At 38.5% G+C, this 19,429-nt stretch overlaps 1 protein-coding gene across 1 annotated transcript in view; it reads right to left on the bottom strand.

The window, feature by feature from the left end:
• KDM7A (lysine demethylase 7A) overlaps positions 1-19,429 on the bottom strand; it is an 82,490-nt gene that overhangs the window by 19,373 nt on the left and 43,688 nt on the right. Inside the window, exons 4-11 of the mRNA XM_081799998.1 lie at positions 18,242-18,402; positions 16,280-16,421; positions 15,782-15,968; positions 14,406-14,568; positions 10,863-10,950; positions 9,571-9,677; positions 6,314-6,405; positions 3,967-4,056 (exon numbers count right to left, since the gene is read on the bottom strand). Of these exons, the coding sequence (XP_081656124.1) occupies positions 3,967-4,056; positions 6,314-6,405; positions 9,571-9,677; positions 10,863-10,950; positions 14,406-14,568; positions 15,782-15,968; positions 16,280-16,421; positions 18,242-18,402 (1,030 nt within the window). The remainder of the gene's footprint in view (positions 1-3,966; positions 4,057-6,313; positions 6,406-9,570; positions 9,678-10,862; positions 10,951-14,405; positions 14,569-15,781; positions 15,969-16,279; positions 16,422-18,241; positions 18,403-19,429) is intronic.

Raw genomic sequence — 19,429 nt, 5'->3', positions numbered from 1 at the left:
AAAAATTCACGATTAGCTATTTACCCAATTGTAAAACAGGCTTCCAGAAAAAAAAAAGTATCTTCAACCCTTGGGGTGGGCAAAGATTTCTTAGAGAGGACACTAAAAAAAACTAACTATAAATAAGCAACTATAAATAAGAAAACTAATTTACAAATTGATCTTCTATAAATAAGAAAACTAATTTACAAATTGATCTTCTTCAAAATTAAAAATTTCTGCTCGGAAAAAGACACCATTAAGATAATGAAAAGATAAGCCACAGGCTGTGGTTTGTAAATATTCACTATATTCATCATACATGAATGCATGCATGCCAAATGACAAAGAACTTGTGTCTAAGATATATAATGAACTCCTACAAGTCAATAAAGACAACATAATTTCTTAAATGGTCAAAAACTTCAAAGAGGTACCTCATAAGAAAAGATATCAAAAACTAATGATGTAATGTATGGTGATTAACATAACATAATAAAAAAAAAGAAAAGATACACAAATAGCCAATGCACAAGAAAAGGTGCTCAACATCATTAGTCTTTAGGAAAATGCAAATTAACACCACAATGAAAGACTATTTCATACTCTCTAGAAAAGCAAAAATTAAAAGACGGAAAACACCAAACACCAGCAAGAATAGAGGATGACAACTCCTACACGTTGGTGGTGACAGCAACACAACCATTTTGGAAAACTGTTTGGCAGATTCTTAGAAAGTGGAAATTCACTTATGACTTGATAACTCTACTCCCAGGTACTTACCCCCCGAAACATGAAAACATGTATTTGCCACAAAAAGACATTCAAGGTTGTTTATAAGTTTTATTCATACTAGCCCTATCTGTATATGACCCAAATATCCATCAAAAGAAGAAGGGAAAACAAATCACGGTTTATTCATTCAATGGAATACCACTCAGCAACAAAAAAAGAACTCCTGGCAGATGCAACAACATGGATGAATCTCAAAAGCATTATGCTGAGAGAAGCCAGACACAAAAATAGGATATACTGTATGATTGCCTTTATTTGAAATTAAAAAACAGGCAAACTAATCTGCGATGAGAGCCACACAGGTCTGAATGGTGGTAGCTTATGGTAGTCAGACTGACTAGAAGGGGGAGAAAAGACTTTCTGGGGTGACAAAAATGATTTATAGGTCTCAATGGCAGTATTCATTACACAAGTGTCTACTGAGTTTTCATCAAAACTCAAACTGTACTTCTATGATCTGTGCATTTCACTGCATGCAAAAAGAAAAAAGCTAACTGGGAGCTCTGTGTGAGTAGGGCTTGGGTTCATTGTAGGAAGCTGCCTGGGTTGTTCCATCGGAAGGTTTCAAATGGTCACTATCAGTGGATCTTCTTGGCCTGGGAGGTATAGGCCAGGGTGCTAGTGTTTGGAGAGTCAAGTGGAAAAAGAACCATTCACTGTGTAGACTGTCACTTAATCCTCTTGCTTTCAGTATGGTACCCATGTCCCTCAGCTGGGTTCAGTGTCCCAAAGTCCAGTCTCAAGTTCAATCTCTCAAACAACTAAACCTCCAGAGTTTTCGGCATGTGTTAAGATAGGGATTTGGAAATCAATTCATTTCTTAAATGGACCTATAATCAATCCTGTTCTCAATTCCACCTCCACTCATTCAGAGAGTCCTAGTATCCCTAATTCCTGGCTTTTTGTAGGTTCTCCTGTACAAGTAAGACTTGCCTCTGGGCTTTTCCCTCTGCCCACACAATTTTGGCTCTCTAGCCAGCTAAACCAGTGATCACTTGTATATTTGCTTTCCAGCTTCCAAAACTGGCTGGAGTTCATCTCTATTATTCTCTATGTCTTCAGCAATATCTTTTTTATTCTTTTTTTTTTTTAAGATTTTATTTATTTATTTGATACAGAGGGAGTGAGAGCAAGCACAAGCAGGGGGAATGGCGGGCAGAGGGAGAGAGGGAAGCAGACTCCCCACTGAGCAGGGAGCCCGATGTGGGGCTCGATCCCAGGACCCTGGGATCATGACCTGAGCCAAAGGGAGACGCTTAATGACTGAGCCACCCAGGTGCCCCAAGGAATATCTTTTGTATTCTTGTACTATCCTTTTAGTTCAGGTATGGTCAATCTACCAAGTTTAATTAGAATCCTCTTACTTATTTTATTAAAGGGAAAATGCTCAATTAAGGGATATGCCATTTAGAAAGCACAAACTAATTTATACTTCCTAACCAGCAGGACAAGAATACAGAATTTTATCTCTGCCCATTAGACAAATGATCATATGAAATCACAAATTATTTGGCATAATGTGGCTGAATACATTTTCACATACTGAGAACATTTTTCATATTTTTATTGGATTGTCATTTCTATTTCTTCTTTAGTGAAATACCTGTTTATTTTCTTTGCACATTTTTCTACAGCCATTTTGCTGCCTTCTGTACTCGCAACCCTCCAATTTTTAAGAAAAATAAACACGTTGTTGGCTACTTTTGCCCAATTATTCTTGCAGGTATAACTCAGCATTTTAAATACGTAATATTAACTTAGTACTGACATATTTTAGAAATGACATTTATTCAATTATTGTTTCACTTCTCTTAGTAAAGATTTATAGTTTTCAAATAGACCCTTGGGCGCCTGGGTGGCTCAGTCGTTAAGCGTCTGCCTTCGGCTCAGGTCATGATCCCAGGGTCCTGGGATCGAGTCCCACATCGGGCTCTCTGCTCAGCAGGAAGCCAGCTTCTCCCTCTCCCACTCCCCCTGCTTGTGTTCCTGCTCTCGCTATCTCTCTCTCTGTCAAATAAATAAATAAAATCTTTAAAAAAAAAAAAAAATAGACCCACACCTTTCTTACTGAATTTATTCTTAGCTTTGGTTATCATATATGAGATTTATATATTTATACATCTACATATGTATTTAAGATTATATATGTGACTTTTCATTAAAAAATCTATTTATGTGCAATTACTACCACTCTTTAAAAATAGAAAATATTTTTCTGCCATATCTGAACACCCTGAGAATTATATGAAATATTGTATCCAAGGATATTAAATGCAGCACTTCATTATTTCTTAGATGTATACCTCTTCCATTCCCCAAACACAGCCCTAATCTAAGCTGTTAAATTACCAGGTAGCCTCCATTCCTCCACTTAATTTCCTTTCAGTTCAAGCTAGACACTAACAGAACCAGCTTCCTGAAGAATTACTTTAATTAAAATCTCCTTTAATACCCAGAATAGTTCCTAATTAATAAGTTAAAACACTTAATCTCAGATTTTATGGACTTTTATCAAGGGGCATTTACGTAACCAAGTTGTTCTTTTTTTTTTTTAAAGATTTTATTTATTTATTTGAGAGAGAGAGAATGAGAGACAGAGAGCACGAGAGGGAAGGGGATCAGAGGGAGAAGCAGACCCCCTGCTGAGCGGGGAGCCCGATGTGGGACTCGATCCCGGGACTCCAGGATCATGACCTGAGCTGAAGGCAGTCGCTTAACCAACTGAGCCACCCAGGCGCCCCTAACCAAGTTGTTCTAATACTTCAGTCAAGGGGGTCTCCTTGCCTCACACCACTAATAGCACCCCAGTTTCCAAACCAGCTTCACCTGGCTCTACTCACCCCACCTTACATTTTCTCTCTTCCTCTAATTACTTAACACATATTCATCTCTGCATAGCAGAAATGAATGGGATCTGAAATTTTGTGTATGCTGTATTTCTTATTCTTGGAGTATGCTGAAGAAACTGAAGTAACTGGTAACTGCTTCCTTCTCACCTCATTAGGATACAACACTCTAAATTTCTCTGTAGGACTTTGGAAGCCTGAAAACCTGAGAGTCCTTCCAAGACGCAGCTCATTCTATTTCATCTAAGAGTATAAGGGCTTTTGAAGTTTGTAATGTGATGATAGATCCATTTGCTTCTCAAAGCAGACAGCAACCAAGCATTTAGATGACAGTTTCTACTCTTACCTCTATTGCTCGAATTACTTTTGAAAGTTCTTTAATAAGATGTCCAGGTCTGACATTGTCTGGGATCTCAAAGGCATGTTCAGATACAAGCTGTATTTGGATTAACAAAGATAAGACAACCAAAGTTATTTACACTGTAATAGACAAAAACTATTTACTAAACAAATTTTGGATTCTCTAGATTTTATAGACATAGCAAAATACTAGTAAGCCAGGTCTCAGAGTTCATGTAGTTGGTACAATACTCTTTAAGGAGATCCTTATTAACTTACAAAATCCTCTTAGCTTGAGTTAAAGATGGACTGTCTCACAGTGAATTTTGCTTTATACTGAGACGTAACCCTGTGTACTCTATCCCTTAAAGCCTACTGTGATTCTAACTACTACTATAATTAGTAAAGTAACTAATTAAGTCCAGCATTTAATTCATAATACATTAGGATTTATAAGTGGGAACACAGGCACTAAAAAAATGATCCTATTTCCTATGGGAGGTCTGATTTTGAATAAATTTTTGTAAGCTTTTTTTCTTTTACTAGGAAAAAGATCCCATCAATAGGACAGAGGAATCGCTGAGTTACCATATCTATCTAAATGCAAACTACTGCCGTTATTTCTATGTCTATTTCTAAATAATAACCTTTGTATCTAAGAACATTTTAATTTTTTAGACGCATTCAATATGCTAGTTTTCACTTTTGCTTTACATCTTCTCCTTGGTTTTAGCATAATTTGTTAAAACAGACTAGTAACAACAGTAACAGTAAGTGCTAACTGTGTCAGTCAAGATTCTATACTGTTAAGCACTTTACGAGCATTAACTCATTAATCCTTTCAACAACACTATGACAGAGATTCTACTATTATGCTCATTTTACAATTGAGGGAACGAAAGCACAGAGGTTCGCTAGTTTATTGGCAGCACAGCTGAGATATGAACCCAAACATCTGACTCCAGAGTCCATGCTCTTGAGCACTGTGCTGAGCTGCCCTCTCCTGGTGGCGCAAGGTGAAGAGAGAGTTAAATGCAAACACCATGCTTTTGAAAGAGCACTTCAAATGTCATGAATTAACAGTATTTATCACTGATGTATCTTACTGTGCATCAAAATCACCTACAAAGTTTGTTAAAAACAGAGGTTCAGATCCCACCACCAATCTATTAAATCAGGATCTCTCAGGGAGGATCCAGGGAGTTTATTTTTTAAAAGATTCTGACAAACACACAAGTTTGAGAACAACTTATCTAAAGCCTTCAGCAGGTAACACATTATACGGTTTTTGCAACACATACTTTATTTTGTTATTACCTTGTTACACAGTTCTGTAATGGACTTACTCCCTTCATCTCCATGATGACCCCTCCGGCCCTCAAAGACCTGATTTCTACTTTCCTGATTGCTTCCACAGTGCCGTGCTCTAGTGCATACACAAGAGCAATGGTAATCAAGTGAAAGGAGTAGAAAGTTACTGGGAGGGTAACCTATTAATAACTGTCTCCAGTATCTAAGAGCAGGATTTTTATTTCAAGTGGACATTCAAAAAATTAGTATGGAAATATATTTTCATCAGCTCACGTATCTACCACTTGTTAAAGAGTGGCATGTAAAGTTCCAGGAGGGAAATAAAGAGGAGCAAGTCGCTGGTTTTCAAGAGCTCATAAACCTAGTGAAGGAGATAGGAATGTATTACTTTACAGACATTACTTTTAAGTCCACTGGCACAAGAAATGTGCTACATAAGCAGAAGGGAAGGACACGGACATGCTGATTCCAAATGGGGATCTGGGATGACCTCTTGGAGGCAGAAGGATTCAAATGCTAACATCACATTTTAGTGAAAACTGAAAGCTCCTGCTTGCAACTTGACCTCCCTTTTCCTTCATTCTTATGAAAGTCTAGCAGATGGAAAGGAATGTGGGCTTTGCAGTCACAGAGACCGAGCTTTAGTCCGAGGTCCACCACAAAATCTTGGGCAAGTTACATAAAATTCTTTGAACCTCAGCTTCTCCATATGTAAAATGGGGATAACGAGAGCAGATGCGAGCTCCAAGTTATTTATTATTATCCTATAACTACATGTTCATTTCTTAGTCAATATCCTAAATACATCTGAATTACTTTCTTTTCCAGATTAAAGAAATACTTAGGTACTTTATTCTCATAAATATAAACATAAACCAGCACATTTGCATACACTACACAATAAAATGGAGGTTGTACCAAAAGCGTGATTTCCATTCCCTCGACTGCCACCACTCACGTGCTGCCAAAGCAGCATAAGGACTCTTGTTTTCGATCTTGCCATAGAAACAATAACAATTACTTCTCCAAAGAAAACGACTTACTTCCTTCTTCATCCATAACTTTAAAGCAGCGTGCAGTGCTTTCACTCCCTGTACTAGGTAAGTCTGAGGCTGGAAACCATCTTCTCTCAGTTCTGTGGGGATGGAAGTGGGTGGGGAAAGGAGTTAAAGTGCTCCGAAGGTACCAGGGTCAGCTTCAGATGCTGAGCAATCACCAACTATCAAACTGTGTAACTTCTGAATTCCCAGAGAGGGAAAAAGGTGAAATAAAAAGCAAGAAAGAAAAAGAAACGGAATGACATTAAACGTGGTGGTACCGAATGCTCCAAGTAAATGGAAGCTCACAAACGGTGCGGAGTAAGAGACAAGTCACGCGACAACGTGGGCATGGATCTATTCACGTGAACTCTAAAAATGGAAGCCATTAAACTACTGTATCGTTTGTGACACAGGCGATAAAACTGAAGAAAAGGATCACCACAGAAGTCAGGATAGGGGTTCTCTTCAGAAGGGAGGGAGGAGGGTGCAATGGGGAAAAATGACGGGATGTTTCAAAGGTACTGGCAAGGCTGAGCCAGTGGTACCAGTGACCCAGGCGAGCCTTATAATTAATATTTAAACTGTCAGAACCGTGTGTACGTATGCAGTGTGCGGTCTCTACAGTCAGCCACGGGCATGACACAGTTCACGAACGTGAAGGTAAACACACCACACACACACACACGCACCTTTCCCAGGTCTTTAACATTATCTGAAACTCACACAAAATATATTAGATACGGTCTAAAATTCAGGTAAGTTGAAGCAAAAGCAAAAGGTTTCACTTCTGTCCAATGCTAATTTACTCACATAAGTCCAAAATTAGTCCACTGTTTTATTATTACACTAAACACAGTTAAGTTTCATACAATCTCTCCTCATTTAACCCATCATATAAGCCTTGTAACAGTCTGACAGCTGGTAAATAACAGGCCACAGTGGCAAGTTAAAAGATCAGGGATGGAAGAACATAATGTGGCACGACAGGACCACCATCCCTGCTTCCAGGATGAATGCCTAGGAGGACGGCAATTGGTACAATGGTCATTTCACCCCAGCCTTAGTGGGACTGGACTGACCACTAGTACTGCCAGGTATCCTAACCTGTACTGATCCAGCTGATGAAATAAAAATATGCTAAAACCTGACCTACCAATATCCTTTTACAGTAATCTCTTTTAAGTCGTTAATGTATAGGGTCATCTATTCAATCAGACCTCAACATTTCTGAACTCTCAATGGCCTAAAACAAAGGCTAAATCGTTCTAAGACTAAGCAATTTGCTGTTTGTGGCTGCAAGAGGAACAGCAAGATTTTACCTTTCAGATAAATCCTTAATTTTGTTCTAAAAAGTTGACTGATGAACCCCCTCTTGGACATTAGGAAAAAGCATCACTTGAAGTGTGGGTGTATGTTAGTGAGGACAGAAAAGATGGAAAAAGACTCTGAACCTTCTGCGTACTGAATTGCCAGTCTCTTATCTGGAGGGTTCAGTAACCGGGTTTTATTTCCAAAACACAAGGACAACTACAAATTTTTTGTAAGTATTTGTAAGTGTTCCTATTTTTCTAGGCTTCTACTTGGATAGGAGACTGAAAACTTTACTGCCCATCACTCTACTAGAAGCTACATACGGCAACTCTATGTGTGGTCCCCTGTGAGATTCCTGCAGCCAAGACACCAAGACACACTCACTGAAGATGAGCTGCCTCAGCCTCACCAATACCTGAAAACATTGAGTAAGTCAGGGACTCAGGATAAGGATGCATTTTTGGAGAGAGACTGGTCTTGTGCAGAAAGAAGCCAATCCTCTTCATCCATGGGCTCCTTCTTCCATCATACATATATACCTGCACCACGTCAAGACATTGATCTCTATACTGCTGCACGGTGTGGGATGGGGCCCTACTGTTCCTTCCAAAGAGAACGAGGCTGTTTTTTGGTTTTGTTGTTTGCGGAGAAAATCATAAGTGATTTTATCATTTAATTCTGTGCATGCTACCCTGGGAAGTAAGTTATTGTTTCTTTTCATTTTACCTTTTCTTCTTGTGCAACTTTTAAATGGAAATTAAAAAAACCCATATGTTTAGAACAGACTTTACTGTTTAATCTGTTGTAATAGTAGCACTATTTGCAAACTGATTAGAAAAGTCAAACAACACAAACACCAGACAAACTGTGTTCTCATGGGCACAAGCAAAAGAACAAATGGAAGCAGACGCGACAATCAGTCTCCAATTTTGAAACCAAAGATAAAACACCAAAATCTGAAATTCCACATAAAAAAGGTAGCTAAGTTTAAATAAATGTCCCCTCCCAAAACCATTTTCTTCAACAGACTCGTAGCCTGACCTTCAGCTGGTTTGTGCTAACAGGTGCCTTGGACCAGCCAGCATCATAGTCGTAATGGTAATGGCACAAGCACTCCCTGCTTCTCTCAGGACATGAAAAAGTCCCTCGATTTTTTTTTTTAAGATTTTATTTATCTGACAGAGAGAGACACAGCGAGAGCAGGAACACAAGCAGGGGGAGTGGGAAAGGGAGAAGCAGGCTTCCCGCCGAGCAGGGAGCCCGACGCGGGGCTCAATCCCAGGACCCCGGGATCACGACCTGAGCCGAAGGCAGAAGCTTAACGACGGAGCCACCCAGGCGCCCCTTCCCTCGATTTTTTAAAGCAAATGTTTGGGAACACACATGACAGAAACAGTCCTGTAGCTTGAACTGCACTTTTGTGAGGGAGGCACGTTTACATGTCTGACAGTGTGTGCAGGCTGCTAGAGTCCAGGGTGAAATGAACATTTTTCAGTATTACCTGTGCTGTTCTGATGCAGCTCTTCATAGATCTGATTTTTAAGGCTACGGACTAGAGAGTCTGATGAGTTAAGAGGCTCCTGACAGGGGAAATCATGCATATTTTAAAAAACAAAACAGGAGCAATAGCTACACCATAATAATAATAAAGGAGCCCCTCTTTCTTTTTTTTTTTTTTTTTAAAGATTTTATTTATTTATTTGAGACAGAGAGAATGAGAGAGACAGAGAGCACATGAAAGGGGGGAGGGTCAGAGGGAGAAGCAGACTCCCTGCCGAGCAGGGAGCCCGATGCAGGACTCGATCCAGGGACTCCAGGATCATGACCTGAGCCGAAGGCAGTCGCTTAACCAACTGAGCCACCCAGGCACCCAGGAGCCCCTCTTTCTATCAGTGGCTTTTCACGAATTTACAAACATCACGCATCATAATGTATAGATTATTAATTACCTTTCAAGGTTTCCAGCAAATTTTTGGCTACAAACCAACATATGGCTTCAAAGAAAGGGAATTTGAAAAGATCTGGTGTTTTTAGCCTTTTTTCCATCTCATAACACCTAGAGAAATTTGAAGAAATTTAGTATTAATATTGGCATTTCCAAGTTAAATGGAGGCAACCAACTTAAGGAAAATAAAACGAGCACACATTTGAATAAGAATGAACTGTGATCTTATCCGGGGCTGACCTTAACAAATCTGACAGCATACTGAAGATTTACACTGGTCTTCCCAAAGATCAGAACCTTGGAATATGCATCGTCGTCTTAGCAGAAGGAATTTCACAAGGGTTCCACCATAACAAATAAAACAGTACGTGTAGAAAACAGCTCCCTGTGTTAGCACCACAACACCCACTCTGGGAGTCTTCTTTAGGCTCTACTAAGCATTCAAGCTCAAGGACACACTTGGCGCTGGTGGAGGTGAGAAGACAGGATCCACAGCCTGCCACAGTGTTATTCTTCTGTGGGAGTCCTGGCAGCAATCCCTACAGCCAGTAGTCCTCTTTCCCCCAGGGACACTCCAGGTAAAGAAGCAAGATTCACATTTGACGGTGTGGGAGGTGCCCTGGCTTCGAGCTTCATGACACTATTTCTCGAAATATCTCTACAGACACATAGCTTCCAGGGTTCCCTCGGGGCTTGCCAAGTTACAAGAGTCACCACACTCAGGAAAGCCCAAACATATGGATTCTCTAGTTCTCCCAGTCCTGAGGCAGTTAATCAGTCAGAAGTCATCTTACCTTAAACAGTGTAGCCTGGTAACATTCTACTCTCTTTAGGCTACCGGGGGAACAGAGTTACCCAAAGGTCAATCTCAGACATAAGGGAAAATAGATGTTAATCCTTTACCCACAGCAAAACTAAAGCAGCAATCCTAAATTCGGATTACTTTCCACCAGCACCGAGTCTGACTGGATTTGGTTCCTTTCCCTAACTATAAAAACAGCCAAAGGATAGAGCCCACACATTTTTATAAAATTTTGAAATTCAGGGATATATTTAGTGTCAAACTGAATAAATGACTCTTTTTGTTTTTAGACTTGAAATGCATCAAGGAGTCTTTCTAACAAAATCTTATGATAATACATTTGGTTTAAAGGTCCTATTCCTAATAATTCCTCAAGGCCTACCTCCATGAGATTGCAATTAAAATATATTGCTGAATTTATTTGTTTGAAACTTTAAAAATAATATCTTATTTAAGAAAAAACAAAAGATCGTTTAGATCCTGATGACACAAACCTGAGCTGCATGCCAATGTTAAGGTTATGCAGAAAGTTCCCCCCAAAAGCCATACAGTCCTGAGATGTGAGCACAGCATGAATCCACCCTGGAACAGTTAAAATATACATCAGTGAGTTTCCAATAGTTAAACCAAACAAATGTGATCTCTACCTGTGAAATGAGAAACTCAAAATACCAACACCAGTTTACTTCATACTCCACCAGAGCTGGAGAAGTTAATGCCTATTATAATCTAGAGACACATTCGTTCAAGTATTTATTAAATACCGATTATATGCCAGACTCTGTGCTGAGTTTCAGAAAACAAATGCATTGATCCAATCAGACAAAATCATGATACAGGATAGGTGATGGTTTTTGTGGTTGCTGCTGTTTTAGTTTTTTGGTTTAAAAACACAATCCAATTTCACATTCAAAATGTTACTCGAAGAGGAGTCAAATGCGGTAAAGAATAAAGTGAGCACATTTCCATTAAATGAACATGGGACTGGCTGTGCACTTCACTTCTTTAGTGTCATCCAGAAATGAGCAGTGCTCTGAGGGACTAAGCAAGGAGCAGGAGTGGAATTCAACTGGAGACCTGGCACTAAGAAGAAAAAGGGAGATCACCCACATTTCGCTGTGGAGGGCTATGGGTCCTAAGATACAAATGTTGGCAATTAAAATGATGTCTTATTTTCCCATAAATATGTTTTCAAAGTAAGAATCATTTCTAAAAGATGATGCCTAACTTTTGAAAACAAAATCCATAGACTGAACATAAAGCCTTCGTATAAAAATAAATATGTACAAATATGTTTGCGAGTAAAAATTAGCTATTAAAATAGATCCCATTTTCTTTATATTTTTCATTTTTTGAACCCTCACTATGCTATGACACGGAAAAAATTCCGTTAAAGACTGACTTTCAAGTGGTGCCATTTGTGTGCTCAAAGGCACAAAGCCTTGAGCTTCACCCTGAAATCACAAATGAAAAATTTTTGTCAGCTACAAATCCTACTGATCAATGGTTCTCAACAGAGGCAGCACTGCCTGTAAAGGATGTTAAGGAACATTTGAGGATTTTTTTTGATTGTCTCAATGATCAAGAGGCATCAGTGATATTACATGAGCGAGAGCCAGGGATGCAACAAGCAGGCCACTCCATATAGTAAGCAACAGTCGTGCATTACTCAGGACTCTCTGCTGGGCATTCACATAGGTACAAAATCTGCCATTAATGGTCTAAGTCTAAAAACTGTAAGTCCATTATATAAGTAAGCCAAGTATTTTTTGCACAGTTTTGGCACAATTTTCCAGGAATACAACTACTCTGTAAGTTGAAGGAAACTATAGTCTGTCTGGAAATTTATCAGTTGCCAGCTACCCTGGGAAAAAGCAACAGTCCCTAGGGCAGTGGTTGTCTAAGTGCGGTCCCAGACTGGCAGCAACAGCCAACAATTGGGAACCTTTAGAAATGCAATTCTCAACACCGCCCTCCCGCCCCCCCGCCCCCCAGATCTACTGAATCAGAACCGCTGGGGATGAGGCCCGGCAATTCATGTTTTAATAAGCCCTCCAGGTGATTCTAATGCTCAGTGACATTTGAGAACCACTAATCTACACCAATGCTATAGAATTTGAGTTGCCAATCATACACCTGTATGAGCAGGCACATTTTGAAATAGTATTTTATTATAAATTGCTTTTTGGTTTCTTCTTTCTATTCCAGTTAGATCATTACATCAATTTGGGGGGACATAATTGGTATAGGAGGTTTTAGCATGAATGAATTTGAATTCAAGATTTTGAAGAGAGCATAACAAAATATTTGTTGCAAAAGGGAGCCCTGGGAAGAGGAATTAAGGGAGGAGCTGAGCCCACGCACAATAAAAACATTGATACTTATCTAGATTTTATAAAGTCTGGCATGTATTCATTCATTTATTCAATACCTATTTATTATTACATACACCAGAGGCAAGGCAAGAAAGCAAGGCCTGTGGCAACAGATCCCTGTGAACTCCGGCAAGTAAGGTCACCCACATCAGAAAACCATAATTCTCAAAACCAGTGGCTGGGAGAGTCCACAGCCTGCATTCAGTCACATCTCAAAGTGACACTCCTGATACCTATACTTGAGACTATAGCTAATGCTGATATTCAGTCCCTTCCCAGGGTCCCTCAAAATATACCCACTGCCTCCAGTGTCCCAGGACAGCAGCCCAGATTCTTACAGCAGGGTTGGCCTTTGATAGCAATGTAGAGCTGACCCGTTAAAATTGAAAGCATGTCATCAAAATTTTAAAATTTTGTGCAAAGGACATTACAAAGAATGTATAAAGAAAATGAAATGATAAGCCCCAGAACAGGAGAGTTACTTGCAAATCATATATCTGGACATATCTAGATCATATATCTAGTATACAGAATATATCAAGAACACTTACAGCTCAACAATAAAAAGACAAATAACCCAATTAAAAATGGGCAAAGAATTTGAATAGACAGTTCTCCAAAGATAGATATACAAATAGCCAATAAGCACAAGAAAAAAGTTCAGCATCATTACTCATTAAGGAAATGCAAATCAAAACCACAATAAGATACCATTACTTCACATCTACTGGAACGGTCAAAATAAAAAAGATAATTACAGTGTTGGTAAAGACGTGGAGAAACTGGAACATGTGTACAGACGTGGAGAAATTGGAGCTGGTGGGAATGTAAAGTGGTGCAACCACATGGAAAAGAGTTTAGCAGTTCCTCAAAAAGTTAAACATCATAAACTCTATGGCCCCACAGTTTCATTACTAGGTATATATATAACCAAGAGAAATGAAAACCATACCTCCACACAAAAACTTCTACACAAATGTTCAAAGCATCACTATTCGTAATAGCCAAAAAGTGGAAACAACCCAATGTTCATCAACTGATGAATGGATAAACAAAATGTGGTTTATCCATATAGTGGAATATCATTTGGCCATAAAAAGTAAGGAAGCGCTGACATGTGATACCACATGGATGAGCCTAGTAAACATTAAGCTAACGAAAAGAAGCTAGATACAAAAGACCACGTATTCCACATATTATACATGAAATATCCAGAATAGGCAAATCCACAGAGACAGAAAAGTACAGTTAGTGGCTGCCCGGGGCACAGGGGAGGGGGAATGGGGAATGCCTACTAACGGGTAGAGGTTTCTTTTTGAGGTGATGAAACGTTCTGCAGGTGCTATGGGTGCACAACTTTGTTAATCCACCAAAAAACACTAACTTGTACACTTTGAAAGGATAAATATTATGGCATATGAATTTTATCTGAATAAAAATTAAAATGAAGGCAAATGACATAAAACACAATTCCAAAACAGATCCTAACTACAAGAGAAGCCCTCTGAGGGTCAAAGCAATGAAAAGTCCAAGATCAGAATTCTCTCTCAGGCTATGCAAAGCTCTTTTCCAACCATGTTAAAGCCAGAGGTTCTAATAAAAAGCTGACTCCATGTGACTGAGCATCAACTATGGGGAGAGGGGATGGGAGGAAAGCCTTACCTGTAGGAACAAATAAAGTATGTCCCTGCTTTACCACACATTTGTAGCATTTATCCACCTTATCTCCAAAGAACACCTCACTCTGGGTCACAGATGAACTCCAAGACTCATAAAGTGCCAAGTTTTCATCTGTTGGCTTTATCAAATAGAAAATCTTCTCACCCTAGAAGGAAGTAATCACACTATTTTTGAAAAAAAAAAAATGCCACTCTTAGGATGGCCTACACGGATCAATATTCCAATATAATGATCTAAATTAAATTAGATAATTATCAGATTTTTTAGGCTCAAGAGGACATCTTTCACAAACTGATCAATAACTATTGCCCTTAATAAGCATCTTCACAAAAGCTAAAGCTCCCCCTCCAAAATATGACCAGGAGTCAATAAAGTAGCATTGGAGAAACAGTTACAAGAGAGGAGGGTAAGCATCACAGACATCTTACTGATCTCATTTTCACGGTAGGGAAGTAAATACATGTTAATAGGCCCAGGTCACAGAGTCATCTCTGCAAACTTTGCCCTTGCCCCTAAGATCTATAATATGATTATTTTTTTTAAAGACCTGTAAATAAACTTCCTTTAATTAACTAACCCTTTGCCTTCTCGTAGAGAAGAAGAATGGGAGCTCAAGGACACAGCATCGAATACAGTCCAGAGCACTGCTGAAACACAGGCATTGTGTATGGACCAAGGTCTGGTCCTAGACCAGCACTGTCCATAGAACTTTGTGTGATGATGGGAATGCTTTATATCTGTGCTATACAATACGCCAGTCATAAGCCACGTGTGGCTACTGAGCACTTGAAATGTGACTAGTGCAAATAAGGAACTGAATTTTAAATTATATTTAATTATAATTATTTAAATTTAGCCACATGTGGCCAGTGGCTACTGTACTGAATAGTGCAGTTCTAGATAAAGCAAGGTCAATATAAGCTGCCAAGAAGAATTAGTAGTTTCATGGGCATTTCTGACTTATTCAACTAGCTGTCCTGGCCTACCCTGAAAATCAGAAGCAAATATTACTGTAATTTTGCTGTAATCCAGTATTTGATTCAGGGATTAACGGAAAATTGACTAGGGCAAAGAGGAAACAAAGAGACAAAAGGCTACAAGAGACCAATTTATAAGATGGGGACAAAAAAAGGAAACTAAATATAAATTAAAAACTCATGGTGGCCCCTCCATTACTTGAGATTTAAAAAAAACAAAAACAAAAACATAATGCTTAAAGGTAAAATGCTGGATCCTATTTAAAAAGTACAAAAACTTCCCTCTTTATAAATGTCATTTACAGCAAATAAATGCATTCCTGGAAAAATAGGACTAAATGTTTCTGTCAGTGAGAGAACAAAGAAATACCCCAATCTTACCCAGAGGACATGGTACCAAACTGAAGTTCCACCAAAGTCAATGTGGAAATCTGTGTAGCTGTCTTGAACTCCCATTAAGCAATATTTCTGAACAAATGGCTTGGGAAAAACTGAATCATCTGGCCAATAATTTTCCACCCAGGAAAGTTTTCTGGCTATATCAGGGACCTCCACCAATTCAGACATCCTTTAAAAAAACAAACACACATATACACACATACCCACATCATGCAAATTAAAAGTTCTTAAAGTTTCATCTCCCATCTCAACCCAAACCAAGAAATTAAATGGAACTCCAGGTTAACAACAATACTTAAAAGTTTAAAATTCATCATATTTCTAAATATTCTTAGTGCGTGCCAAAGCAAAGTGTACAACAGTGCTATTACCGGACCACTTTAGAAGTCATAATTAGGTTTCTTACTAAAATAAATTTATCATTTAACTACATTTAGCTAACACTGAGAAGACTAAACCAAAATGTCCAGAACTACTCACTTTGTATCTGAAAATTCAAGGCTGATCACATTTAACACTTTTGGTCTGTTAGGATTCGTGAAGTATTTAACATAATTGTGAAGGGTCATCTTGCTGTCTGCCTGCCTTGCCACATCAATGACATCTATCACTTTGTCACCACCTGCAGAGAAAAATTATAGTCTTATTATCAGGCTTAAGAGTTACATCAATAGATGCCTTAAACAAAAATATTTTAAAAACTGTATTTACTTAAAGCCAACCATAAAACTATGTAGCCTAGACAAAGATTCTGCCTGTATCCTTACTTTTTAAGTCCAACTGGAACTTTTGGAAAAGGGGGCCACTTTTCAGGGAAATAATAAAGCAATTAAGACAGAGTTACTAATTAACACGAGAAAACTTAAATGTTTACGAAGTTTTCTACACACTAATGATTTCTTGTGTGCAGCTCACACTGACAAAAATGCATTATATTGGTATGTGGGAACTGTGCCACGTGCTCTGAGTTTCCACGTCCTCATGCATAAAATGAGGGGACTGACTTCGTCCTTTCACTTCTATAACACCTAAGATTCTATCATTTAGAAAAACCAGTCAGTCACTGTGGAATTAGTGAACAATGTAACCATGACAATTTCTGCTTGCCAGGTAGTGTCTTCTAATATTCTGCTTCAAGAAAAAAAATCAGTGGTTAGGAAGCAAAAATCAGTTCATATTAATGCATGTGAAACGAGTTCTCAATTGGGATTTAGAATTTTCCTAGAAAACCATCAGGCATCTCTCGCACATCACTGTACTGTCACCCTAGAAAGCATACCCAGTTTTGCAATGTCCTACAAGACAGACAAATGGAATTCAAAATATGGCAATATTTAATCAATCTGAGAGAGAAATCAAATAAATGCCATTTTCTTACTATAGTGTAACGTTATATTAATGCACTGCCTAGTAGACTTTATTTTATACTTAAAAGGCAAAACAGTTCTGTTAACCGAAGCATTTTGCAGGGCTAAAAAGTAAACTATCTAGGCGTTGGACTATTTTTTCCTAAACTTATATTACACTAGCCACTTATTTTACAGTGCTACTTATGCAAACAGGCTCAGGTTAAACCTCAGCCTCATCCCCTAGTTTATCAAATAATTCAGAATTAGCTGAATGTGAAGTCATGACATTAAACTGGGTTTCCTCAGCGAAGCAGTTATCAATGAAAACTGTCACCCAATGGCTCAATAAAGGGACAAGTTCTCAGACATTTTATACTCAGGAGATAATGCACTGCAGTAAATGTACAGTTCGGAGTCAAGGTCGATTTGAGATCTAATCCTCAAAAAAAATCTCTATCTATAGCTGACATGGAATGAGATCTACATATAGTCAGTTTTAACTATAGATACCATGATGAGAACGAACAAAATGACTGAAAATGTCAAGAAGACTGCAACAGAGAAATGGTTTTCCCCCTTGTTTCTTATACCTTTCTGGGCCTCAAAATCACACACTGAGTCCAGACACCATGAAGTGGCAATATCAACAAGTCATGAATATAGAAATGGCTTGAACATGGTCTCCTCTTTTTTCCAGCCTTTCTCTAGGTACCAGAGGTCAATGATCCTGCTCCCGAATGCTACAGAGTCCTAGAACCAGTCCAATTTCCCAGTGTCTTCCTCCTGGTATCTGTAGTTACGCCTCAGCAACTATTTCTCCTAAGCAAGTACCAGAAAATTTGATGATAACAAAAAAAGTGGCAGGATGAGGTTGAATAAATAAGAACAGATCAGGTGTTTCATTCTCTTTTTCTGACAATTGTAGGTCTGCTCAGAAGAAACAGTTTTCGACCTAGGTGATACTGAATTTCACTTTCCCTGACCCATAAAACTAAACTAACATCTCCTCACTCAACTTCTAATGTAATTAGAACAATACTACTACTACTTTTACCGCCATTTTCTCAAGTACTTAAAGCAATCAAGTGCGTACCTACATAGCGTTCCACATCCATGACAGAAAAAGTAGGTGGAGGGAGCCTGAGTCCTAGATCATCTAATTTGGGGACCATAATAGGAACTTCAAATCCATGTTTCTCCAGGTATCTTTGTGTCAGCTGGCTGCCATGCATCTTTACAATGATTTCATCGGCACTAAGGGAAACATAAGAGTAAAACGTCATCTTTGTTGGAAAGTTCACTTTAAGAAAAATAGTCTGGTAATGGGTTAACTCATATACTATATTATTGTCTATATCAGCAGTTCTCAACCTATCATACCTGATTCTCCTTTCTAGAACAAATGTTTTATCAAGTCCCTTTTACTATCCTAAAGTAAAAGTCATAGATAATTACTTCAATACCTACAATTGGAAAAATATATATGTATTATATTAAATGCCTTCACCAAAACAAGAGAAAAAATTAGTTTATAGCAAAATATATATTTCAATATGTAAATGTTTAGATAACTACACTAGAAGAGATAATATAATAATAGAATGACTACAACTTGTTGTAATGAGTGACTGAATTTAAGAGAAGTAACTAGATCAGAAGCCACTAAATACAAGCTGTGCAGGAAATCAGAAGAGCAAAAGGTAAGGGGGCACGTTAGAATAAAACTTGGTGTCAGGATAAGTAAAACAGAGAAGATTCTATCTGGCTATAAAATTCTACACAAATATTTGTTAGACATTTCAAAGTCTCATGGACACAGAACAATTCACTGTTGTCTTGCACAACAGAGGATGGCTAGCTCCCATGGTCCCCGTCCACTGAGACAAATGTCGAAAATGAACTCCCAATTTATCTGTTACAACCAGTATTTCGTAAGTTTCAGCAAGTGGTCACCTTAAGCCACTTTTTAAAAAGGGATTCTCAACCCCAGCTGCCCACTCTCATGAGTAACACGTCATAAGCATCACACTTAAGTGCGGTTTGTCCCTTTCCATTGTCCTCTAACCATAAACCAAAGATCCCTTTAAATGGGGATGTTCTAGATTTTATCTCCCAATTGCTCAGAATGCAGCTGTTATACCTTCAAAAAAGAACAACACTTGCTTTACAGGTTAAAACACAACAGTTGCCATTTACACAATCAGACCTTAACTGTCTTGCTGTCACCTGCAGCCTTGGCATCAAGAAGACAAGAGATACTGGTTCTCTGAATTACTGGGTT

The sequence above is a fragment of the Leptonychotes weddellii genome, chromosome 12 (assembly GCF_054177405.1).
Source record: "Leptonychotes weddellii isolate Sample4059 chromosome 12, ASM5417740v2, whole genome shotgun sequence".
Lineage (NCBI taxonomy): Eukaryota > Metazoa > Chordata > Mammalia > Carnivora > Phocidae > Leptonychotes > Leptonychotes weddellii.
The sequence above is the reverse complement of the archived record's forward strand: the minus strand, read 5'-3'. Positions and strand labels throughout refer to the sequence as shown.